General features: G+C 40.7%; 1 protein-coding gene across 1 annotated transcript in view; it reads right to left on the reverse strand.

Annotated features, from left to right (window-relative positions):
* The window catches only part of LOC132823514 (protein diaphanous homolog 1-like), a 342,084-nt gene that overhangs the window by 227,328 nt on the left and 89,347 nt on the right, over positions 1-25,409 (reverse strand). The window contains exons 4-11 of the mRNA XM_060837454.1: positions 24,901-25,002; positions 24,169-24,299; positions 20,642-20,725; positions 12,618-12,678; positions 10,894-11,033; positions 10,479-10,587; positions 9,068-9,178; positions 7,532-7,651 (exon numbers count right to left, since the gene is read on the reverse strand). Of these exons, the coding sequence (XP_060693437.1) occupies positions 7,532-7,651; positions 9,068-9,178; positions 10,479-10,587; positions 10,894-11,033; positions 12,618-12,678; positions 20,642-20,725; positions 24,169-24,299; positions 24,901-25,002 (858 nt within the window). The remainder of the gene's footprint in view (positions 1-7,531; positions 7,652-9,067; positions 9,179-10,478; positions 10,588-10,893; positions 11,034-12,617; positions 12,679-20,641; positions 20,726-24,168; positions 24,300-24,900; positions 25,003-25,409) is intronic.

Here is a 25,409-nt window from a genome sequence, read left to right on the forward strand (position 1 = left end):
TTGTTGGGCCGAAGGGCCTGTTTCCACACTGTAAGTCTAATCTAATCTAATCTAATCTAATCTCCGTTCTAAAAGGTCTACCCTTCACTCTAAGGCTGTGCCCTCGGGTCCTAGACTTCCCTATAAATGGAAACATCTTCCCAACATGCACACTCTCCAGGCCATCAGTATTCTGTATACTTCAATTAGATTCAACCCTCATCCTTCTAAACTCCATTGAGTATAGACCCAGAATGCTGAAACATTTCTCATATGTTAAGCTGTTTCCTTTCTCAAGATCTCTAACGGCCATGAAATGCATTACTAAATAATTTTTCATTATCACTCTCAATAGCTTGAAACCTGTTAGTAAACCTCAAGCTTTGATTTACACAGAACTTGGCTATTAGTTACAAATCCAAATCTATGCTTTTAAATTTGAACCCTGCACTTTTAGCAAGTGCTGACTTGGCAAGCAGATATTTATTGTGAATTTGGTCCAACGTGTCCATGGTGACCAGATACCCTAAATTAATCTAGTCCCATTTGCCAGCATTTGGCCCCAATTCGTCTGGACCCTTCTTATTGATATACCCATCCAGATGCCTTTTAAATGCTATAATTGTACCAGCCTCCACTACTTCCTCTGGCAGCTCATTCCATACATATACCACCCTCTGCATGAAAAAGTTGCTCCTTAGGTCCCTTTTAAATCTATGCCCTCTCACCTTAAACCTATGTTTCCTCATTTTGGACTCCATACCCTGGGGAAAAGAGTATTTGAAGTAATTGTTCATTTTCGGTTTTGAAGGTTACTGATGAATCTGATCCACTACCCTTTCAGGTGGCATGTTTAATATCACAGTTAGTCACTATGCAAAAAATACTTAAAAGATACAGTGGATGCTGTAAATCTGAAAGAAACACAGAAAATGCTGCAGAAATTCAGCCGGTTTGGCAGTATCTTCATGAAGAACAGTCATTCAGGACTTCAAATGTTAACTCTGATCCCCTTTCCGCAGATGTCGCCAGGCCTACAAAATTTCTTTAGCATTTTCCGTGTACGTGCTGTACTTTGTATTTTACTTTTATTCTATTGTCACTTACCCTATAGCTGTGTCACCTAGTTAACAACCACTGGAAACAGATTTTTCCATCTACTTTAACCAAACAGAACAGGACTGTTGTGTTGATGGTGTTAATTTCAGCTAAGCTGGCAAGAGGCAAGTAACAAATGGCCTCAGTGTCCCAAAAGTGGGGAATAAAATGCACAGTCAGCTGAATTTCACTCATGTCAACAATGAGCCCAAGTACAGCTGCACTTCTACTGAGCACAGAAGCAGCTTCGACTGTCATTATGACATTGTCTGTCAACTGGTGAACCAACAAGAATCTTTCCTGAGGACTGAACATTTGAATGTGACACAGAATGGCCCAACAAGTGCTAAGCATCTCGCAGAAAGGGGAAGGAAGATAGATGTGAATGAAATTAGTGACAGAAAATAACACTACCATAACAAAAATCACTTTTATTTTGTGCATTAAATTTCATTCAAATGTGATTGCTACTGTAAAGTGCAGATTGTTGCAGCAAAGTGTTGAGGGTATAGTGAAGAAGTTGATAATACAGAGGTGATGTTACTGGACTGGTCATTCAGAAGCCCTGCTTAATTCCCTAGAGACACATGTTCAAATCTTACCACAGCAATAAGTGGCATTGCCTCTGATCAGTCTTTCCACAGATTCTTTGGTACTGCATCCACCAGAAAGTGATACAGGTGCAATTGTTCATCACTTTTAAAGTAGAGATTGGTAGATACTTGACTAATGAAGGGATCCAAATATTAATGAGGATAGTCAGGAATGTGAATCGGAGGTTACAATCAGATCAGCTCTGATCTTATCAAATGCAGACCAGGATTAAAAGGTGGATGAGCCTACTTCTGCTCCTGAATTGTTAAATGCTTCAGTTACAGATAAATTACAGTAGCCAAACCAAAAAAATTCCACTGATGGGAGATTTTGTGCCGGCGCCACTGCTCTTATGACTTGCAGATCTGCTTTCACCACAATGTGGCTTCAAATGTTGAGTGAAGATTTGTACCAGATGCTTTCAACACAGTTGAGAAAATTGTAGGGAGTTTACTATTGCTGTGGTTTTGCTGCCCTCCTGTGGTATAGTTTCATAATAGCTGCCAGTTCCAACACCCTGACTGGCTCACAGAGCTGAAAACCTAAAATTTGCTTTTTGTTCAGGGGCAAACGTGTTGAAATTTGAATACCTAAAAGATCTGTACCATACAACATTGAGGCCCCGTTCATACAGCAGAATCTTTACGTTTGATCAGCAAGCAACATAAAAGAATATGTTCCGCATCTACTTCAAAGCTGAACTAAAAGTAAAATGAGTTTTATTTTCAGTTCTGGAGATGATGAGTCATATTTCAATCCACAGGGTGCAGCAGAAATAGAAATATGAAGTGAATAGGCAAAAATAAAATCACCACTGACATACCAGAGAAATGAATGTGTGCAAGGAACGGTCTGACTGAATGCCTTCAAAATGAGTGACACGACACAAATATAGACTCTGAAAAAAAGAGAAAAGAACGCCAGCCAAAGTTACTCAAAACATAAAAGTGTCCCACAGCTAAAGAGAGACTGCTGTAGTCCACGTGGTCAGTCATTAAATTAAAAGCAAACGACCACACCACCTCAGTCTACATTGTGTAGCTCGAGACTGCTCAAGCCACCAGTGGATTAAAAATCTTTTCCTTTTCTGCTCTGAATGCCTGCAGTTCAAATCGGTTATATTGGTTAGTTTGAAGTTGAATTTGCTGAAAATTCCTGCAGGATTAGGGGACCAGGTATTTTGTATCAAGGCTGTAAGCATTTGTTGCATGAGTTCGAAGCAACATGAGAGTTTATTTCATGTGATTAACAAGGATCAGAATAATCGACTGTAACTCCTCAGAACCAGAACACTGAAGCAGCCTCCCGGAATTTTTGTTCCATCTGTGCGCTTTAGCTTTTAATGTTCTTGTAAAGTCATTTGCATATTTCTTAGAACCCAACAATAGGACAAGCCTGACCCAGCCAATTATCATTCCATCAATCTGCTCTTAATCGTCAAGAAAGATATTTTTAATTGTCTTCTTGACTTTCAACAGCATTAGCATCAATGAATCCCCCGCTATCAACATCCTAGGGCTTATCATTGACCAGAAACTGAATGGAATCACCAGACAAAAACAGAAGTTCCAAGAGCCAGTCAGATGCTGGGAACACTTCCTAAAGAAGGGCTCATGCCCGAAACGTCGATTCTCCTGCTCTTTGGATGCTGCCTGACCTGCTGCGCTTTTCCAGCAACACATTTTCAGCTCTGATCTCCAGCATCTGCAGTGCTCACTTTCTCCGCTGGGAATACTGTGGCAAGTAACTCACTGCCTGATGTCTCAATGCCTGTGCACCATCTGATGGAATACTTCCCACTTGCCTGGGTGGGTGCAGCTCCAATAACACTTAATAAGCTTGATGCCATCCAAGACAAATCAGCCCATTTGATTAACACTCATTTACAAACACCCACTGCCTCCATCAACGACGCTCAGCAGCAGTGTGCACCAGCTGCAAGGTGTGCAGTACAAATTTACCAAGGAGCCTTAAATAGGACCTTGAAAATGTGTTGCTGGAAAAGTGCAGCAGGTCAGGCAGCATCCAAGGAACAGGAGAAACGTCGAATCTCCTGTTCCTTAGATGCTGCCTGACCTGCTGCGCTTTTCCAGCAACACATTTTCAGCTCTGATCTCCAGCATCTGCAGTCCTCACTTTCTCCTTAAATAGGACCTTCCCAAATCACGAGCACTTCCATCTGGAAGGACAAGGGCAGAAGATACACAAAAACACCATCACCTGCTGTTCCCCCTCCAAGCCACTCACCATCCTGACCTGGAAATGTATCACAGTCTCTTCACTATTGCTGGGTCAAAATCCTGGAACTCCCTCCTTAATGCCATTGAGATTCTACCTACAACACAGTTTGCAGTAACTCAAGAAAATAGATCACCACCAGTTTCTCAATGGCAAATAGGAATAGGTCCAACCAGCAACACCCACATGTTATGAGTTAATGTTAAACAAGTCTATTTACATAGGTCATGATTTGTGTCGTAAACACAGGGTCCATTCTGTCCTGGCTGACCTGCAGCCTAACTCCATCCAACTCCTTTGCCCCATATACTTTAAATGTCTTTGGTAAACAAAAATATTTCAGAATTAAAAACTAACTTTTGATTTAAAACCAATTATCCTTTGTAACAGAGAATGCCAATACCTGCGCATTAGAAGCGCTTCTTAATTTCACTGCTGGAAGGTTTGTTTCTAATTTTACGGTATGACCTCTCAGTTCTAGGTGCAAGGATCAGGGAAAATAGATAGGTGTCAAATCTTGTACTGAATAAGTGTAACACTTAAATTTTAACTTTCTAAAATGATTCTAACGAATACAAGCATCCCTCTATGCGATTCCCAAAACTCAAATGTGACCTCTGTCAGTTGTGTAAATAAATCTAGTTCACCATTCAACTAAAATAACTCATTAGTGCCTTGTGGCACAGATGATAGAGTCCTGGATTCAAGTCCCACTTGCTGCAAAGGTGTGCAATAACATCTCTGAAAAGTTGATCAGTGCTTGAATGAAACACAGATTCCATCCAAATCTGCTCTGGTTATTTGGGTTTCAATTCATCCACACCCACACTCTACTGTCAAGCCTTTTTGATTGCCTCCTAGTTTTTAAGATATTGAAAATAAAGTGGACTTTGAGTTTGGAAGATAAACAAATAAAAAAAAGGCCTCAGAAGGACCTGCAAATAAACACACTAATTATTCAGTTATAAAGAGAGAAAACAATGCAGAATCAATAATTATTGAGAACACCCATGCAAAGTACACCTATTAAATTTTGTAACTCTGCCAAAGTTGACGCAGTATCTTGGATGACTCACTGATTTAAAAAAAACACGGTTGCTAGAAGACTGCTTTAAAGGAAAGTAAGGTGAGAATAGTCCCATAAAAGTGCAAGGCAGGAAACTTCTGTCTGCAGGAATGATGTTAGAATTTGCTTCAGTTTGTTTTTAAACTTCAAAAGTAAACTTACAATTTGCATATTGAAATAAGCTCAACCAGAAAGAAGCTGTAACTAATTTTATTTGAGGAGATCTACTACAGTCCTCAGAGCCACACTCAGGCTGAAACTCACACAAAACCATTCCATTACAGTCTGTGTTTAATCTTTCATCAGCTCATTAACTCTCAATTTAAACAACAGATGAGCATTTAGGGAAATGAATCTCATGACTGAAAGCTAGAAGAAAACATGGCCCATAACTAAAACTACCCTGGGAGACCTATGTATCACACACCAGACCAGATTAACATCATCAGCTAACACTAATTGGATTTTTGCTGCATATCCCAATCATCTGCTTTGGTCTCATTCAAAATCGATGGCATTCAAGTGGGACTGCATGGGTGCACTTCCTAAAGTGCGGATCGCCAGGAGCTCCTGCATCACCTCATTTCTCTGGGCATTAATGCAACAACAACAACAACAACTTGTTCTTAAATCGAACCTTTAAAATAATAAACATACTAAAGTAGCACCAAAGGTGCCATAAATAACAATCTGGATTCACACACGAGCAGTGGCCTACACTAAAAATTGTTATAACACCCTGCAGTATGCAGAGCATCACTGAGCAATCAGGTCGAGTAGCATTCGAAAGTGCCATACACAAATCCATAGTATTTATAACAAGCAAATCAGGGTATTTAAAAGTAGTAGTGACACTAACAGACCAGAAGAGTAGGGGTGTAGGACAGCAGGAGCTGCCCAGGAGGATGAGAGGTTTTTCTAAAATAGGCTCATAGGAGGTCAGCAATGCCAACATTTATTGTCCATCCTTAACTGCCCAAGGTACTGCTGGTGAGGTCACTACAGTCTATGTATAAGTATCAGAGTTCTGTTTGAGAGAGAGTGTTTCTGAACGTTAACACAGTAACATGGAAGGCACAGCAATATAGGTCCAAGGAAGGATAGTGTGCAGTTTGGAGGGGAATTTGCAGGTAGTGGTGTTTCAATGCATCTGTCCTTTTAGGTGGTAATGGAAAATGCTGTCAACAGAGCTTTGTTGAATTACCGTGATGCACCTTGTTGATGTCACACACTGCTGCACTGAGAGAAAATAGTGGAGTTTGTTTAACATGGTGCCAAATCAAGCATGGTGTCAGGATTATTGCAGCTATACCTATCTAACTGAGTGCACACTTTTCTATCACACTGAAAACAGAGTGCCGGAAATCACAGCAGCATGCTCTGAAGAAGATTGATCTAGACTTGAAAAGTGAGTTTGCTCTCTCTCTCTGCTCATGCTGCCTGATCCACTGTGATTTCCAGCTGTCTTTGTCTTCAGTACAGATTCCAGCATTTGCAGTAATTTAATCCTATCCTGTATTCCATCACATCCTGATTTGTGCCTTTTAAATGGCTGGGCTTTGGGGAGTTACCCAATGTACTTGTACATCCTCACGTCCAGTTAATGATATGGTTAATTTTAACAAATCAGGATATCAAGGGTAGGGGATTCAACTACCACTGAACTTTGAAGCAAGACAGTTAGATCTGCTCTTGTTGAAAATTGCTATCACCTGGTATGAATATTACTTGCCTAGCACTGTAAATCAGCAGCAAACAACTTTGCTACTAATCTTCACAGAATCCCTACAGTGTGGAAACAGGCACTTCAGTCCAACAAGTTCATAACAACTCTCTGAACAGTAACCCACCCAGACCCATTCCCTATCCCATTACTCTACATTTACCCCTGACTAATGACGTAACCTACACATTCCTGAACACTACAGGCATTTTAGCATGGCCAATTCATCTAACCTGCACATCTTTGGGTTGTGGGAGGAAACTTGAGCACCTGGAGGAAACTCACACAGACACAGTGAGAATGTGCAAACTCCACACAGTCACCAGAGGCTGGAATCGAACGTGGGTCCTTGGCACTGTGAGACAGCAGTGCTAACCACTGAGCCACCGTGCTGCCCATCTTGTGATGGAGAAAAGGTAAAGATGGTTGGACTTAGGTCATTCTGATGAATAATTCCAGCATTCCCTGGAGCTGTGATGAGTGTTTTCCAATAGCCACCAGATGCTCCTTGGGACCTGGGTTTGACTCCAACCAGTATACACTCTGGCCTTGTTATATTATACACATTCTGATTTCAGTACAATGTAGTTTTGGAAAGAAACTATGCAGAATTCAGTACACGCTACTCAAATCACCTGAAACACGCTTATCACTCAGGTTTATCAGAATGTGCAAACTCCATGCAGAATAGCTAAATTTTCCCAAAGAGGAAACTTCCTACTCCTTATTCATCACCAAGATTATAGTTTTCTTATGAAACTAAAGCGATTTTCATGAAAAGAGACAGACAGGTAACATCTACCTAAACAATTCCACATGTCACTGAAAGGATATTCCATTTCTATTCGAATATCTTCCAGGCGACTTTTCAAATCTTCTGAATCTTCCTCCGCATGTTCATCAAACACAGAAAGCTGCACATTAAGTTCTTCAGTCCCAATTTTCCTTAATTCCTATAAAACAGTAAATAAAGTAACACAGTTACCTTCAGGTTATTGTGGATGCTTGAGAATTAGACACTATGCAACTTACGGCTGTAGATGCCTAGACTTACAGAAAGTGAAGTAATCTGAAAATTTGGAACACATTTTCTTGAAGGTGTATTTCAATGCAATAAAAAAAAGTGAGTTGTCAAAAGGTAGGATTTCACAGACATGCTGATGAATAAAAGCACTAGTACTTATAAACTTGGAGTCCCTACAGTATGGAAGCAGGCTATTTGGCCCAGCCCGTTCACACCGATCCCCTGAAGAACATCCCACCAGACCACCTTTACCCTGTAACCCCACATTTCCCATGGCTAACCCACCTAGCCTGCACATCCCTGGACACTACAGGTAATTTAACATGGCCAATCCACCTAATCTGTCAATTTTTGGACTGGGGGAGAAAACTGGAGATCTTCATGACGTTTCTCAACTCCTTCAGATCTGTTCGATTGCTTGTCCATAACCCAACCCCGAGTTAGTCACAAGGACTCCCAGTGAGACATTGCAAAGTTGAGAGCCCTACCTTTAGCCCCGTAAAAAACTACACACTTTCGTCACCAATAGCAACCTTCAACCACTACCAGACTCCCACCTTCTTACACAGCTGCTGATTCAATCACAGACCAGTTTTATCCTTAGAATCCAACTGAGATTCAGATCCTGAAATCACGCTACCAAAAATACTTATCGTTCCCACTCAATTACGTTGTCTAGCTTTGCCCATACTTCAACCATTCTGATGTTGAGGGCCTCATTTGTGCTTTTACCACTTTCGAAGCATTCAAGAGGCCTCCATGCTTCCTCCATCGATCCAAACAACTCGTCCAAACCTATGCTGCCTCATTTCATGCTAAGTTCCATTCACTATTATCCTTGTTGCTTGCTTACCTAGCTTGGCTTTTAATTTCCAATATCTCAAATTTAAATTCTTAGTTGCCTGATCAAATGTCAACACAACCTCCCCTCTCCCAATCTCTGGAGACTTCAACACTGCCCCAACCCTCAAAAACATCTTCTGATACTGATAGCTTGAGCCCATGTCCTTCCTTTGTTTTCCCACTGAAAACCATGCAACCAGCAAGTGAGATGCATACTCTAGAACTCCCATGGCATCATCAACATCTCTCACTTCCTATGAGCCCATTCACACTGTTCTGTCTTATTGAAGAAACATTTTAAACAACTCACTTGAACATTTCCCCTTTGGATGTTTAGTTGAGCAGCTAGAAAGAGACCTTTACTAACAAAAAGTTTAAGTATAGTCAGGAGGGATATATCTGTAACATTTCACTCTGTGAACAAATCTATTTCATTCAGAGACTAGATTTGGATTCTTCCTTCATCAGTTGCCTCAAAATTGTAAAACAAAAAAATGCTCACCGGTAATATCCGATTGAGGCCCAAACGCATGAACTCACTCCGCAGGTGAATCCTGAAATCGAGTTCGTCTGCAGGAATGATGAGGGCATTAACAAACTGCATGCATGCCACCTGACAAGAGAGAGAATAATTCCAGAGGAGTTAAAAGATAATTGCATCGTTGACAGCACAACACAGTCATCTTAACAACACAAGCCGCAAATGTAATTCAAGCAAGTTAGTCCCATACTTGGCTTGGGGGAGTCAGCTGATCTCAGCTAGAGCTGCAGATCGGGTGTTAGAGAAGACCAAGGAAAGGAAAACAAATCAGGAGTCTTTCTACTATTCTACTGTCTGTTCTACTATTCAAATAGATCTTGATTAAAATATATTTCAGTTCCACCTATTTAATTATGAAGGCCTTAATACAAAAATACAACAATTCCAGTTCTGGTGAGCAGCAGAAAATGCCTACCAAGTCCCTTTATGCAGGCACAAGACAATTTGAGCGATTCCCTCCTTTAAATGGGATGGCAGAGTCGGCTCGAGGGGCCGAATGGCCAAGTCCTGTTTCTATTTTGTATGGGCTTATGGTAAAGTGCATTCCCTCAGCCCAAGAGGGCAACACACTCTAAACCCATAGTCTGCGATGGAAGCTCCAAATTTGATACAGGGTAATGACAGACATGCAGTCAAAGAGGACCAATTAAAAGAAGTCATGTGCCAAAATTCCAGCCTACAACTAACAGATCCAAATTGTGAATTTAATATCGATTTACAAAATAATACGACAAAAACATTTAAAAATCACAGAGGTCCAAGGATGTTTAGAACTTTTTTCTTTTAGTTCTGTTCAGTACTATCACTGTGTGAGATCATCAATGAACTCATGAAGGACTAAGATGTAGTCCTTATGGCTAATGGGATCACAAGTGGGAAGGGTACTGAGTTGGCTGATCAGCCATGGTCATTTTGAATGGTGGAGCAGGCTCGAAGGGTCAAATGGCCTACTCCTTTTAATTTCTCTGTTTTTACATGACAGGTTTAATGATGCTATTGCAATGCCACAGAATTTGATCAGTAGGATCTACACCAACATTAAAAACATCTTATGCTGTGAATCTACATGTTACTACCAGCAGGTAAATTTAAATGTTATTTGTATTAGTTGAGGAATATCATTAGGGGAGCTTGGATATTTCAATATTTCCCACTTACCTACAGGCTTCCATTCCCATCACAATGCATATAGAAACACTCAGTCCGTTCTGATATCAATAAAAGAGTACATTCAAAGTACAGAAGATTTCTTTCTGTCCTGTAAAAACTCTATGACCAATGACAGTGGCACAAACTTTCCATCAAAAACAAATTTATAAATGCCTTTTTTTCTTTGTTAAATGGGCTGCTTTTATTCATCAGGATAACTCACCTTTAGTGCTATGCTCTGTTCGATCTTTAATCCATCCAACAGTGGCTTGAATCTTTCACATTCTTTCTCCTCTGCTCTCTCTGTCACTGCTTCGAGCACTTTTTCATGCCTAGGGGAGTACAGTGTAACATAAATCAGTGCTCAGTAGCCATGAATATAAATCCACCTTTCCAGTAATCATTTCATATCTCACAATTAAACTTGCTACTTTCAGTCTCCTTTCAAATATTTACATCTCACTGCGTAAATATTGCTTCATAAAATGGTATTTGAATAAAAGTTACAATTCTGAGTTATGCACATGCCAAGAGGAACTGGCAGTTCAACACAGAAGTACACCTCATTGTACTAAAAAATGATTCATGTATCAATGAAACGCCATTATTAAATGGTCGTTAAAGGATTAATTGCTTACATATTCTCAGGTCCTGGCAGGACACAGATAGCAGACAATAGCTTGGCAGCATCAATCATCATAGATGGAGCACTAAGATCTACAGCTTTGACCAACAGTAGAATGCCATCTTCTGAATCCAACATCATCTTTATCCCATTCTAGAAAATTAAGTTTGAAAAATGTTGCATTACCTAACATTGGAAGGGCGAATGAATAAGTTGAAATAAATTATATTTTAAACAAAGGAGCGACACCAGAAACATTCAACCGTATTTGCTTGTTTCAGATCCAAATGGATCTTCCTGTCCATGACCATACTTATTTTGTTTGTTGTGTTAGTTAGAAGTGCTCAATACATTGCTTCAGAAAGGGTGCTACTAACCTCATCACAGCCGGAAGTTCACTGGAGGCCTCACAACCAGGTAATGCTGGGATGTGGCACAGTGCTGGGTGAAAGGGAAAGGGGAGAACTGCAGTGATGTTGTCCAGATCAAAAACTTGGGCAATCCTTCCCAGATGCACAGCAGAACATTCAGCAGATGACAGAAGTCCTCCAACAAGTACGTAAAAGTGAAAGTACCCATGAGAGTACTTGAAAAATAAATTTTTGCTAACAGGAATTCAGAGAGGAATATGTGAAGGAAAGAGGGCAGAAGTCCCTCACACAATTTCCTCCCCCTGTCTGTTATCTTTACTGACACTCTAGTCAGAGGAGGCGATGACAGAGTTAATCCAGAGACCCAGGAAATATTCTGGAGATGCCCCCCAGCCCCGAGGCCATGGTAGATGGTGGAATTTGAATTTAACTATTTAAAAAAAAAATCTGAAATTAAGAGTTGAACGATAACCATGAATCGATTCTCAATTGTCATGAAAGACAGATCTGGTTCACTAATGTCCTTTAGAGAAAGAAAGTGCTATCCTTACCTGGTATGGCCTACATGTGGCTCCGGACCCACAAAATGGTTGACTCTTAACTGCCCTCTGGGCAATTAGCTGCAAATGTGTTGCTGGTCAAAGCACAGCAGGTTAGGCAGCATCTCAGGAATAGAGAATTCGACGTTTCGAGTGTAAGCCCTTCATCAGGAATAAGAGAGAGAGAGCCAAGCAGGCTGAGATAAAAGGTAGGGAGGAGGGACTAGGGGGAGGGGCGATGGAGGTGGGATAGGTGGAAGGAGGTCAAGGTGAGGGTGATAGGCCGGAGTGGGGTGGGGGCGGAGAGGTCAGGAAGAGGATTGCAGGTTAGGAGGGCGGTGCTGAGTTGAGGGAACCGACTGAGACAAGGTGGGGGGAGGGGAAATGAGGAAGCTGGAGAAATCTGAATTCATACCTTGTGGTTGGAGGGTTCTATTCCTGAGATGCTGCCTAACCTGCTGTGCTTTGACCAGCAACACATTTGCAGCTGTGATCTCCAGCATCTGCAGACCTCATTTTTTACTCTGGGCAATTAGGGATGGGCAAAAAATACTGGCCTTGCCAGCCTTGACCTTATTCCGTGAATGAATTTTTAACAAAGCACTTCTTCAGCCACAGCATTAATGAAATATCTGAGCTTACATGCTTTTGCAAAGGAAGAATGTCCCAGTTCTGTATTTCTGAGTTAGTCTATGGTTGATAATATTTGGTGTTTATCAGCAATTAAACATGGTTAATGAGGAGCAACAAAAATTCAACATATTCAGAAAATGAAGTCTGTCAACTGGGTCCAACACTGACCCAGGTACAGCTATTAAAACACTCACCTTGTTGTTCATAAAAGATTTGAGGCACCTAATAATTTCATGTTGAATTTTTGTGTTCAGACTGCGAGAGAGAATACAACAATGTTAGTACATGCAAACGTGTCTGGTTTTGTCCCCACCTATGCATTTATTCCTCTAATGGTAATGTCAGGGGATTAATAATCCAGATTCCCAGATGAACGCTTTGAGGTCATTTTCGAATCCCACAATTCAGATAGTGAAACTTGAATTCAAAAAAGATCTCAAATTAAAAAAGTAATCTAATGGTGGATGGGATTCTGAAGGGAGAATACAGAGAGTTAGGCAGGAAATTAAAAAGGAGATCCTTGAGAGTAGTAATCTTTGGATTACTCCCACTGCTGCGAGCTACTGAGGGTAGGAAAAGGAGGATAGAGTAGATGAATGTGTGGCTGAAGAGCTGGTGTTTGGGAGATGGATTCACATTTTTGGATCATTGGAATCTGTTAGAGTCATAGATTCATAGAGATGTACAGCATGGAAACAAACCCTTCGGTCCAACCCGTCCATGCCGACCAGATATCCCAACCCAATCTTGTCCCACCTGCCAGCACCTGGTCTAACCCTTCCTATTCATATACTCATCCAAATGCCTCTTAAATGTTGCAATTGTACCAGCCTCCACCACTTCATCTGGCAGTTCATTCTATACATATACCACCCTCTGCGTGAAAAAGTTGCCCCGTAGGTCTCTTTTATATCTTTCCCCTCTCACCCTAAACCCATGCCCTCTAGTTCTGGACTCCCTGACCCTAGGGAAAAGATTTTGCATATTTACCCTATCCATGCCCCTCACAATTGTGTAAACCTGTATAAAGTCACCCCTCAGCCTCCGACGCTCCATGGAAAACAGCCCCAGCCTGTTCAGCCTCTCCCTATAGCTCAAATCCTCCAACCCTGGCAACATCCTTGTAAATCTTTTCAAGTTTCACATCTTTCCGATAGGAAGGAGACCAGAATTGCACGCAATATTCCAACAGTGGCCTGACCAATGTCCTGTACAGCTGCAACGTGACCTCTCAACTCCTGTACTCAATACTCTGACCAATAAAGGAAAGCATACCAAACACCATCTTCACTATCCAATCTACCTGTGACTCCACTTTCAAGGAGCTATGAACCTTCACTCCAAGATCTCTTTGTTCAGCAACATTCCCTAGGACCTTACCATTAAGTGTATATGTCCTGCTAAGATTTGCTTTCCCAAAATGCAGCACCTCGCATTTATCCAAATTAAACTCCATCTGCCACTTCTCAGCCCATTGACCCATCCAAATCATTGATATAAGTGACAAAAAGTAGAGGACCCAGCACCGATCCTTGTGGCACTCCACTGGTCACAGGCCTCCCATCTGAAAACAACCCTCCATCACCACGCTCTGTCTTCTACCTTTGAGCCAGTTCTGTATCCAAATGGCTTGTGCTCCCTGTATTCTATGAGATCAAACCTTGCTAATCAGTCTCCCATGGGGAACCTTGTCGAACGCCTTACTGAAGTTCATATAGATCTACCGCACTGCCCTCAATCCACTTTGTTACTTCCTCAAAAACCTCAATCAAGTTTGTGAGTCGTGATCTCCCACGCACAAAGCAATGTTGACTATCTCTAATCAGTCCTTGCCTTCCCAAATACATGTACATCCTGTCCCTCCAACAACTTGCCCACCAGCGATGTCAAGCTCAGTGGTCTATAGTTCCCTGGCTTGTCCTTACCACTCCTCTTAAACAGTGGCACCACGTTAACCGACCTCCAGTCTTTCAGCACCTCCCCTGTGATTATCAACGATACAAATCTCTCAGCAAGAGGCCCAGCAATCACTTCTCTCGCTTCTCAGAGTTCTCAGGTACACCTGATAAGGTCCTGGAGATTTATCCACCTGCACCCATTTCAAGACATCCAGCACTTCCTCTTCTGTAATATGGACATTTTGCAAGAGGTCACCATCTATTTCCCTACACAGTCTATATCTTCCGTATTCTTTTCCACAGTAAATACTGATGCCAAATACATATTTAGTATCTCACCCATTTTCTGCAGCTCCACACAAAGGCCGCCTTTGCTGATCTTTGAGTGGCCCTCTTCTCTCCCTAGTTACCCTTTTGTCCTTAATGTATTTGTAAAAACTCTTTGGATTCCCCTTAACCCTTTTGCTAAAGCCATCTCATGTCCCCTTTTTGCCCTCCTGATTTCCCTCTTCAGTATACTCCTACTGCCTTTATACTCTAAGAATTCACTCAATCTATCCTGTCTATTCCTTACATAGGCTTCCTTGTTTTTCTTAACCAAATCCTCAATTTCTTTAGTCATCCAGCATTCCCTATACCTACCAGCCTTCACTTTCACCCTAACAGGACTATACTTTCTCTGGGTTTGCGTTCTCATTTCTGAAGGCTTCCCATTTTCCAGCCGTCCCTTTACCTGCGAACATGTGTCTCCAATCAGCTTTCGAAAGTTCTTGCGTGATACGGTCAAAATTGGCCTTTCTCCAATTTAGAACTTCAACTTTTAGATCTGGTCTATCCTTTTTCATCATTATTTTAAGTCTAATAGAATTATGGTCGCTGGCCCAAAGTGCTCCCCCCCTCCCACCCCCACTGACACCTCAATCTCCTGCCCTGCCTTATTTCCCAAGAGTAAGTCAAGCTTCTCGAGTATGTACAGCCACATACTGAAGCAGAAAATGGTCTTGTACACACTTAACAAATTCCTCTCAATCTAAACCCTTAACACTATGGCAGTTCCAGTCTATGTTTGGAAAGTTAAAATCCCCAACCGTAACCACCCTATTATTCCTACAGATAGCCGAGATCTCCTTACAAGATCTCCTTCTCAATTTCCCTCTTCTGGGGTAGAAGTGACCTGTACAAGGAGGACGGATTACACCTGAATTGGAGGGGAACTAATATACTGACAGGGTGATTTGCTAGAGCTGTTCAGGAAGATTTAAACTATAAAAAGGTTGGGGGGGGGCACCACCCAGAGAGATAGTGAGGAAAGAGATCAGGCTGAGACTGGGGCAGTTGAGAAAGGAAGAGAGTCAAACAGTCAGGGACAAAGCAGAGAACAAGACAAGACCAATTAATTAAACTGCATTTATTTCAATGTAAGAGACCCAACAGGGAAGATAGATGAACTCAGGACATGATTAGGAACATGGGACTGTGATATCATAGCAATTACAGACAAGTTGCTAAGGGATGGACAGGACTGGCACTTTAATGTGCCAGGATACAAACGCTACAAGGAAGGACAGAAAGGGAGGCAAGTGGGGAGAGGGAGTGGTGTTTTTGATAAAGGATAGCATTACAACTGTACTGAGGGAGGATATGCCCAGAAATACATCCACAGAAGCTATTAGGGTTGAACTGAGAAATAAGAAAGAGATGTTACCTTTTTGGGATTGTATTATAGACCCCCTAATATTCAGAGGGAAATTGAGAAACAGATTTGTAAGGAAATCTCAGTTATCTGTAAGAATAATGGGGTGGTTATGGCAGGAAGTTTTAACTTTCAAACATCGACTGGGACTGCCATAATGTTAAGGGTTTAGATGGAAAAGAATTTGTTAAGTGTGTACAAGAAAATTTTCTGATTCAATATGTAGGTGTACCTATTAGAGAAGATGCAAAACCTGACCTACTTTGGGAAATAAGGCAGAACAGGTGACTGAGGTATCAGTGGAGGAGCACTTGGGAGCCAGCGACCATAATTCTATTAGCTTTAAAATAGTGATGGAAAAGGATAGACCAGATCTAAAAATTGAAGTTCTAAATTGGAGAACGGCTAATTTTGGTGGTATTAGGCAAAAACTTTCAAAAGCCGATTGGAGGCAGATGTTTGTAGGGAAAGGGACAGTTGGAAAATGGAAAGCCTCCAGAAATGAGATCATAAAAGTCCAGAGAAAGTATATTCCTTCAGGGTGAAAGGAAAGGCTGGTAGGTGTAGGGAATGCTGAATGACTAAAGAAATTGAGGATTTGGTTAAGAAAAAGAAGGAAGCATATGTCAGGTAGATCAAATGAATCCTTCGAAGAGTATAAAGGCAGTAGGAGTATACTTAAGAGGGAAATCAGGCGGGGAAAGAGGGGACATGAGATAGCTTTGGCAAATAGAATTAAGGAGAATCCAAAGGGTTTTTACAAATACATTAAGGACAAAAGGGTAACTAGGGAGAGAGTAGGGCCTCTCAAATATCAGCAAGGCGGCCTTTGTATGGAACCGCAAGAGATGGAGGAGATACTAAACAAGTATTCTGCATCAGTGTTTACTGTGGAAAAGGACATGGAAGGTATAGAATGTAGGGAATTAGATGGTGACATTTTGAAAAATACCCATATTACAGAGGAGGAAGTGCTGGATGTCTTGAAACACATAAAAGTTGATAAATCCCCAGGACTTGATCAGATATATCCTAGAACTCTGTGGGAAGCTAGGGAAGTGATTGCTGGGCCCCTTCTGAGATATTTGCATCAGCGATAGTCGCAGGTGAGGTGCCGGAAGATTGGAGGGAGGCTAACATGATGCCACTGTTTAAGGAGGATGGTAAGGACAAGCCAGGAAACTATAGACCAGTGAGCCTGATGCTGTTGGTGGGCAAGTCGTTGGAGGGAATCCTGAGAGACAGGATGTACATGTATTTGGAAAGGTAAGGACTGATTCGGGATAGCCAACATGGCTTTGTGCGTAGGAAATCATGTCTCACAAACTTGATGGAGTTTTTTTTTTAAGAAGTAGCAAAGAGGATTGAGGAGAGCAGTCCGGTGGATGTAATCTATATGGACTTCAGTAAGGCGTCTAACAAGGTTTCCCATGAGAGACTGATTAGCAAGGTTAGATCTCATGGAATACAGGGAGAACTAACCATTTGGATACAGAACTGGCTCAAAGGTAGAAGACAGAGGGTGGTGGTGGAGGGTTGCTTTTCAGATTGGAGGCCTGTGACCAGTGGAGTGCCACAGGGATTGGTGCTGGGTCCAATACTTTCCATCATTTATATAAATGATTTGGATGTGAACATAAGAGGTATAGTTGGTAAGTTTGCAGATGACACCAAAATTGGAGGTGTAGTGGACAGCGAAGAAGGCTACCTCAGATTACAACAGGATCTTAATCAGATGGGTTAATGGGCTGAGAAGTGGCAGATGGAGTTTAATTTAGATAAGCGTGAGGTGTGGCATTTTGGGAAAGCAAATCTTACCAAACCTAATGGTAAGGTCCTAGGGAATGTTGCTGAACAAAGAGACTTGGGGTGCAGATTCATAACTCTTTGAAAGTGGAGTCGCAGGTAGATAGGATTATTAAGGAGGCGTTTGGTATGCTTCCCTTTATTGGTCAGAGTATTGAGTACAGGGGTTGGGAGGTCAAGTTGGGGCTGTACAGGACATTGGTTAGGCCACTTTTGGAATATTGCGTGCAATTCCAGTCTCTTTCTTATCGGAAGGATGCTGTGAAACATGAAAAGGGTTCAGAAAAGATTTACAAGGATATTGCCAGGGTTGGAGGATTTGAGCTTGAATACGGAGAGGTTGAATAGGCAAGGGTTGTTTTCCCTGGAGCATTGGAGGCTGAGGGAGGAACCTTAGAGAGATCTATAAAATCATGAGGGGCATGGATAGGACAAATAGACACAGTCTCTTCCCTTGAGTGGGGGAATCCAGAACTAGAGGGCATAAGTTTAGAGTGAGAGGAGAAAGAAAGCAAAGAGACCTCAGGGGCAACTTTTGCACACAGAGGGTGGTAGGTGTATGGAATGAGCTGCCAGAGGAATTGGTGCAGGCTAGTATGATTGCAACATTTAAAAGGCATCTGGAATGAGTATATGAATAGGAAGGGTTTGGAGGGATATGGGCCAGGTGCTGGCAGGTGGGACTAGATTGGGTTGGGATATCTGGTCGGCATAGATGAGTTGGATCGAAGAGATGTACAGCATGGAAACAGATCCTATGATTCTGTGACCATGTGTTATGCAGGTATTGTAAAGCCCCAAGTAGTTCACTGAAGTCCATTTAAAAAGAAAATTCACCATGCTTTCCTGGTCTAACCTGCAAATGACTCCAGACTGTCAGCAATGTTATTGGTTTTTAACTGCTCTCTGAATGATTCAGCTATTGTCAGTCCAAGATTTTTTATTTGAGGAAACATCTTTCTCACATTGACATTAGTCAAGTCCCTTCAGGATCGTGTGTGTTTCAATTAAGACCCTTCTGACTTAACTCCAGAGGACACAGGCTTAGCATGTCTAGCCTTTCCTCATAAGGCAATTCACTCATTCCAGGTATTAGTTTAAAAACCTTCTGCAAGTACAGTGCCCAGTACTCAGTATTTCAGATGCAGTCTCGCCGATGCCCTGGGTGACTGTGAAGCACAAGATCTTTATGCTTGCATTCAACTCCACTCAGAATAGAACAGAACATTCCATTAGCTTTTCTGGATTCTACCCTTCTGAGATTCATGTACTAGGACACTCAGGTCTCTCAAAGTGCCTCATAAGTCTGCAAACTCACCATGAAGATAAAATGGTTCTTTTTTTATGTGATTAAAAAAAAAGACAATTTCACACATCCTACTCTTTATGCCAGATTTTTGCTCACTCACAACTATATCCCTCTGTAGGCTCCTTGTGTCCTCTTCACAATTCATTTTCCCACCTATCTTCGTGTCATTTGAAAACTTAGCTCCTACGTCTTGGATTCCTTCATCTAAATCATGCATTTGAACTGTTGAAGCCCCCAGATCTAACCTGTGCAACACATCACTCATGTCACCTGGTCAGACTCACTCATTTCTCTACTCCCTGTTATCAAGTTTTTTTTTAAAATCTACACCAATGTGTTATCCCTACAATACGAGGTTTTATTTTCCACAATATACTTTTCTGTGACACCTTATCAAATACCTTCTTGAAAGCTAACTACAACATATCCACTGGTTTCCCTGTTCCTACAGCACAAGTTACTTCTTCAAAGAACTCAAATAAGTTGGTTAAACGGGATTTCCCTATGCCAGCTTGATAGAAACAGATGTAGGCCCTTCAGCCTATGTTCTCACAAATGTCCCACCTTGTAATTTCCTCACCTAGCTGCTTTCTCTGTCCCTGTATTTGTTAACAGCTGCTGTATTTCTAATACTTTGCTAGTTCTGATGAAAGGTTATCAATCTCTTATGTTAATTCTTGGGCTCTTTTCAGAGTTGTGACCAGACAACTAGATCTGCTGAGTTTCTCCAGCAATTTCTGGTCCTGTTGTAGCATTTATATTTGCTTTATTCTGCCTGACTGCACCCAGGCCCAGGTAAAAGGTGCCAAGTGTCAGGGTCAAGAGCTATGGCCAACCGTGGAACCGTGAATTTCAATGGTGGTGGTGAGAGAGCTAGAATCTTGACTGTTAACGCTTGTTAACGGATGTGGAATCGTCAGGAAAAGAATGTGTGTTTCCTTTACATGCACAACAAAGACAACAGAAAACTAACTCATGTATTCTTCTCACCAATCATAATGCTCATTGAAGTTTAAAATTAGAAACCTCTGATAAGTGAGTAAAGAGGAAAACACAGGGCAGCAGAGATATAGCTATGAGCAGAGGACCTGCCTATGGACAGATGACCGCTCAATGCAAGGGTTAATGGATGTCCAGCAGGAAAGAATTGTTCCAGACATTCCTTTTCATCCCATCCTAACCCAAGAGTTTCTAATATTTAGCATCCCAACTTGAGACCAGCTAACAATACAGACGAGACTACACTTGGGATGATCCAACTCCAAGTTCAGTGCTACACGTTGCAATATGTCACACGTCTTTGCCAAGTGAATCCTTGATTTATTTGATAACATTGTCAGATTCTATTGGACATCAACAAACGTCTCAACAAGGGAACAAGTTGAAAATGAGAGGCAAGATTAAAAATGATTTAGCACTCAGATTAAAAATCACATGCAGACTATTTAAGTCTTATTTCTAACAAGTACATTTGTGAAAAAGTGGTCACAAAAAGTAATATGATTTCTTTACCTTAAAGGGTCCTGCTCATCCTGTAATGTTTTCAATATACTCAAGAGTGTCGCTAGCCCATCTGTACCAAAGTTCTGCACCCAACTGTTAAAGAAAGAAAACAAATATTTACTCCAAATGGTTTGCAGCAACTGGGTTCACGACGTTAGGGTCAAATTAAGACACGTCTAAATTTCTTAATTATGGCTCAGTCATTGGAATATTAATTTTTAGTTTAAACTATCTCTGAAGGAATGAACCTAGAAGTTACTCAATGGAAAGGTTTGCTTGGTAGTATTTGATATTAACAGCTTAAATGGTGTCTGACGTCAATGAATCCCTAATGTCAACTGAAGTATCAATGCCAAATCATGCCAGCACTTTCTTAACACCAATGGGTACAAGTGTACATACAATAACCAAACACACATCAAGGAATTTATAAGGATTACTGATAGTCCTTGTTCCAAGCTTATCACACCAGTAACAATATTTTATCATCCTTTACAGTTTCAATGAACTGGCAAATTGGATTATAATGTTCAGGGAATAAACAGTTAACATGACATCTAGCACCAGAAACTGTGAACAGACCACCATATTTTGCACAGAATTCAAAGCTCTTTCAATAGATCTGTAATAGCTAGGAGAGGTTGGACAAACTTGGATTGTTTTCCCTGGAACATCAAAAACTGGAGGGGGTGCTGGTAGAATTATAAAATATAAGATGGATGGATAGGGTGAATAGTCCAGAGTCTTTTTCCCAGGGTAGAAATGTCAAATGCTTGGGGACACAGTTAAAGTGAGACAGGGAAAGTTTTAACCATGAAATTTTTTTTTTAAAACACAGGGTGGTGGTGCCTGGACAATACTGGGAGGTGGTAGAAGTAGACATAATAGCAACATTGAAGAGGCATTCAGAGAAACTCTTGAACAGACAGGGAATACAATATTATAGACGATGTGAAGGCAGATGGGATCAATTTAGAATGGCATTATGGTCAACACAGACACAGTGGGATGAAGGAACTGTTCCAGTGCTGTGTTCTATGTGAACATTCTATGTTCAATGTAATGGAGAAAAGCTGACAACAAAGCTGAGAAACCAAGAAACTCTTGGGTGGGACAATTATTTTGTGTTTGTGCTGAAGGACACAGTGAACCTCAGGACTAACTCAAGTACCAATCTGATGTTCAATGTAACTTCCTAAATCTCTCATCCTCCATTCACTCTGCCCTTCCCTAAACTTCTCTTCCTCCTAGCGTTCCTTAAAATCGATAGCTGGATCAAGCTTTTCTAACCTATTCAAATATTTCCTTTAGATTGTCATTAGTTTGTGTCTGACTGCACTCATCTGAGGTGCAACTGACAGTTTTATTACAGGAAACTTGCCACATAAATGGAAGTTCTCATTTTGCCCCATACATGTTTACTATACTACAACTATGTTCTTATTTTAAAAAAAACTTAACTGCCTATCAAGGTTATGAAATATAAATGCAAGATCTTTTTTAAACTCTCTCATAAACAAGTCCTCATTTGATTTTAACAACTTGTCCTCCTTAATGTGGGTCTATGGTAGGACTACACGCTAGATGTTTATCCTTTCAATTGTTTTTAAATGAACAACCTTTGGTTACATTATGCCAACAACACTGAACATTGTAGGTTCCTGTGAAATCTCAAAAAGCATTAAAATCCCAGGGAAGCTAGATTAACTAACAGAATGTTTGATATTACAGTGTCTCTTCAAGCTCGAACTGCCTTATGGAGGGCAGTACTTTATTTTATTTTCAGAGCACACCCACCTTGATCAGATGGATGTGGGCACAAATCATCTGGAGTACACCACAACACAATCTAGATAGATATTGTAGTTTTGTGCTAAACAAGTGCTGTAGTATTGGAAGTACCATACATTGAGTGAGATGTTAATCCTAACTGTCCTATTAGGTAACGTTAAAAAATCATGTGGCATTTTCATAGACTAGTAGAGGCTTCATCCAATATCTTGGGACAATATTTAACACTAAATGGGCCATTTGCTCATTTATCTCATCACTGCTTGCATGACCTAGCTACATGCAAACTGATTGTTAGGTTAGCCCATGTTACAACGGTGACCATAATTCAAAGCATTTATTTGGCCATGATACAAATTGTAATATCTTCAGGTTGCAAACATTGTTAAGAGCCTTGGTGAACATGACTGACATATGGTCAGAGTCTGTAACATATAGAAGATGACAACAATATATTGTGGGACAAATCAAAACCAATAGTTACAGTGACATGATGAACACATCACTTTTCAAAAACACAATGTATTTGGAATGCATTTTAAAACATTGGAAAGTATTAAGTGACGAAAACATTTTAGACTCTCTATTTTCATGTTGAAACTGCACATTTCTCGGCACATCTGAAAGTTTAAAATGTTCATACTTTGTCTGGAAACATTCAGGCAAATCCAATTTCTCAATAAATGATACTGATTCTGGAGTTCACCGAGTGCAGAGTATAGCATATCCTTAATTCTTGACATCTAACTCTGAAAAAGACAAGGGCAACAGATAAATGGGATTACCAAAATCTCCAAGCACTCCACCAAGCCGCAGACCAGACTAATATGGGAGCATCTCACTATTTCATTACCATGACTGGATCAAATACCTGGAACTCCTTTTCTGATAGCATTGTGGGTGTATCTTTACTCCACTGATTACTGCAGCTCAACATCAATTAGGGATGGACAATAAGTAATGGCTTTGGCATTATGCTTACATTTCATGAATGAATTTCAAAAATATTTGCAAAAACATTTGCATTCTTTCCTCAGAGAACTTCAAAAGGCAGAAATTCCCTTACTTTCCAAGTTCTGAGGAAGGGTCCCTGGGTCCTGAAACATTAACTTTGATTTCTCTTCACAGATGTTGCCTGACCCGCTGAGCTTTTCCAGCGACCACTGTTTTTGACTCCCTTACTTTCATTTTGTTCAGTAACAGAACATACACTTATTTAGAAATGTATATTGAGACTGTGCACTCTTCCAATCTCCTATCGAAGCTAGCATTTCAATTGAGTCCTTACACAAAGTGCTTTATTAGCTATATATCATGTCATAGAACTTTTTTTTGTTTAAATAGACATAGACAAACTAGACTTAACAACACACAAAACTGCTAAGTTTTTCTCTGTTTAATAATTAATCATTGATGATGGTGGGCTTTAGTAACTAGGCCAGCACTAATTACCCGGGCCTAGTTGCCCTTGAGAAGATGGAGGTGAGCTGCCTTCTTGAACTGCTGCAGTCCATGTGCTACAGGTAGACCCACAATGCCTTTAGGGAGGGAATTCCAGGAGTTTGACCCAGCGGAACAAAAGAAATGGTAGTATAATTCCAAGTTAGGATGGGGAGTAGCTTGGAGGAGAACTTGCAGGTCGTGGCTTTCCCATGTATCAGCTGCCCTTGTCGTTCTAGATCATGGCCGCAGGTTTGAAAGGTAATTAGTGATTGATATTGGTTAAATCTTAGAATGTCCATTACCTGACTGGGTTATTGCTGAGAGAAACACGCAAAGATTCTAAACAACTTAGTAGCTGATTATCTCGTATTCCTGATTTCAATTCTTGGATGTACATCACTGGTGACCTGGAACTTTCTTTCTGATTTTGCCCCTAAAAGAGAAAAATGAATTCTACATGTGAAAGGCTTGATGCAGCAGAATGCAATGGCATAACGGTGATGTCACTGAGCTAGTAATTCAGAAAGATATGTTTGTATCCCATATGGCAGAACCTGAAATTTGAATTCAGTTAAAGAAAACATGTAACTAAAAGCTGGTCGAACGGTGACCATGTAACCATTGACAATTGTCATAAAGAAAACCAAATGGTTCACTAATGCCCCTCAGGTATGGAAATATGTTGTCCTTACTTGGTCTGGCATTAACATGACTTCAGGTCCACAGCAGTGCAACTAACTTTTAGCTGCCCTGACAAGCCATTCAGATCATGGGGCAATTAGGCAATTAAATGCTGGCCTGGCCAGCAACATCCACTTCCCCAAGAATAGGTTTTAAAAATTTCCAATTACAAAATAATAATGAATTAAGTTACTTTTTGTGGGAAATGCATACATTTAGCAGGGTTTAAATTACCCCACAAGCTCAAATTGATCTGTGTAAATGATTAAAATATTAACGACAACCAAAAATTCAAATGATGTAAGACATAGAAAACTAAACAGAATCTCAAAGAGGAACAGTGCAGTACTTACTGCTTTGGAGGTATGAAGGTACTGAGAAACCATTTCTCTTTTTATAATCATATCTTTGTTTCTCAATGGCTGTTGCTTCTCTTCATTCAAATTCATGTCAAGCTATTAAAAGAAAAAACAGTGAATATCAGAAATGCATTTCTTGAATTGAAATTAAATGTTGGGGTCGTTATTATTTCCCCAATAAACATTCCCCATTCATAAAGGCTTCTTGAATTCACTGCAGCATAACAATCTTAAATATAAACTGACAAGAAAAAAATCTGAGATTTTCAAACTTTTGTACACATTTTCTGAAAGTTGAATCAAGCTGAGGTATCATTTTGCAGGGACAATCTCACAACATCATTGTTTAAGTAGCCAATACATGTGTGAATCTATTGTCTGTTAAACAGCAACAGCATCAATTCTGAGCTTACAGAATTTACACACAGAAGCAGATCATTCTAGCCATAAGATCTAAACTTCGTCATACTCTCATTCTAACTAGCAGCACAACATTTTGTTCC

Source organism: Hemiscyllium ocellatum, chromosome 16 (assembly GCF_020745735.1).
Source record: "Hemiscyllium ocellatum isolate sHemOce1 chromosome 16, sHemOce1.pat.X.cur, whole genome shotgun sequence".
Classification (NCBI taxonomy): domain Eukaryota; kingdom Metazoa; phylum Chordata; class Chondrichthyes; order Orectolobiformes; family Hemiscylliidae; genus Hemiscyllium; species Hemiscyllium ocellatum.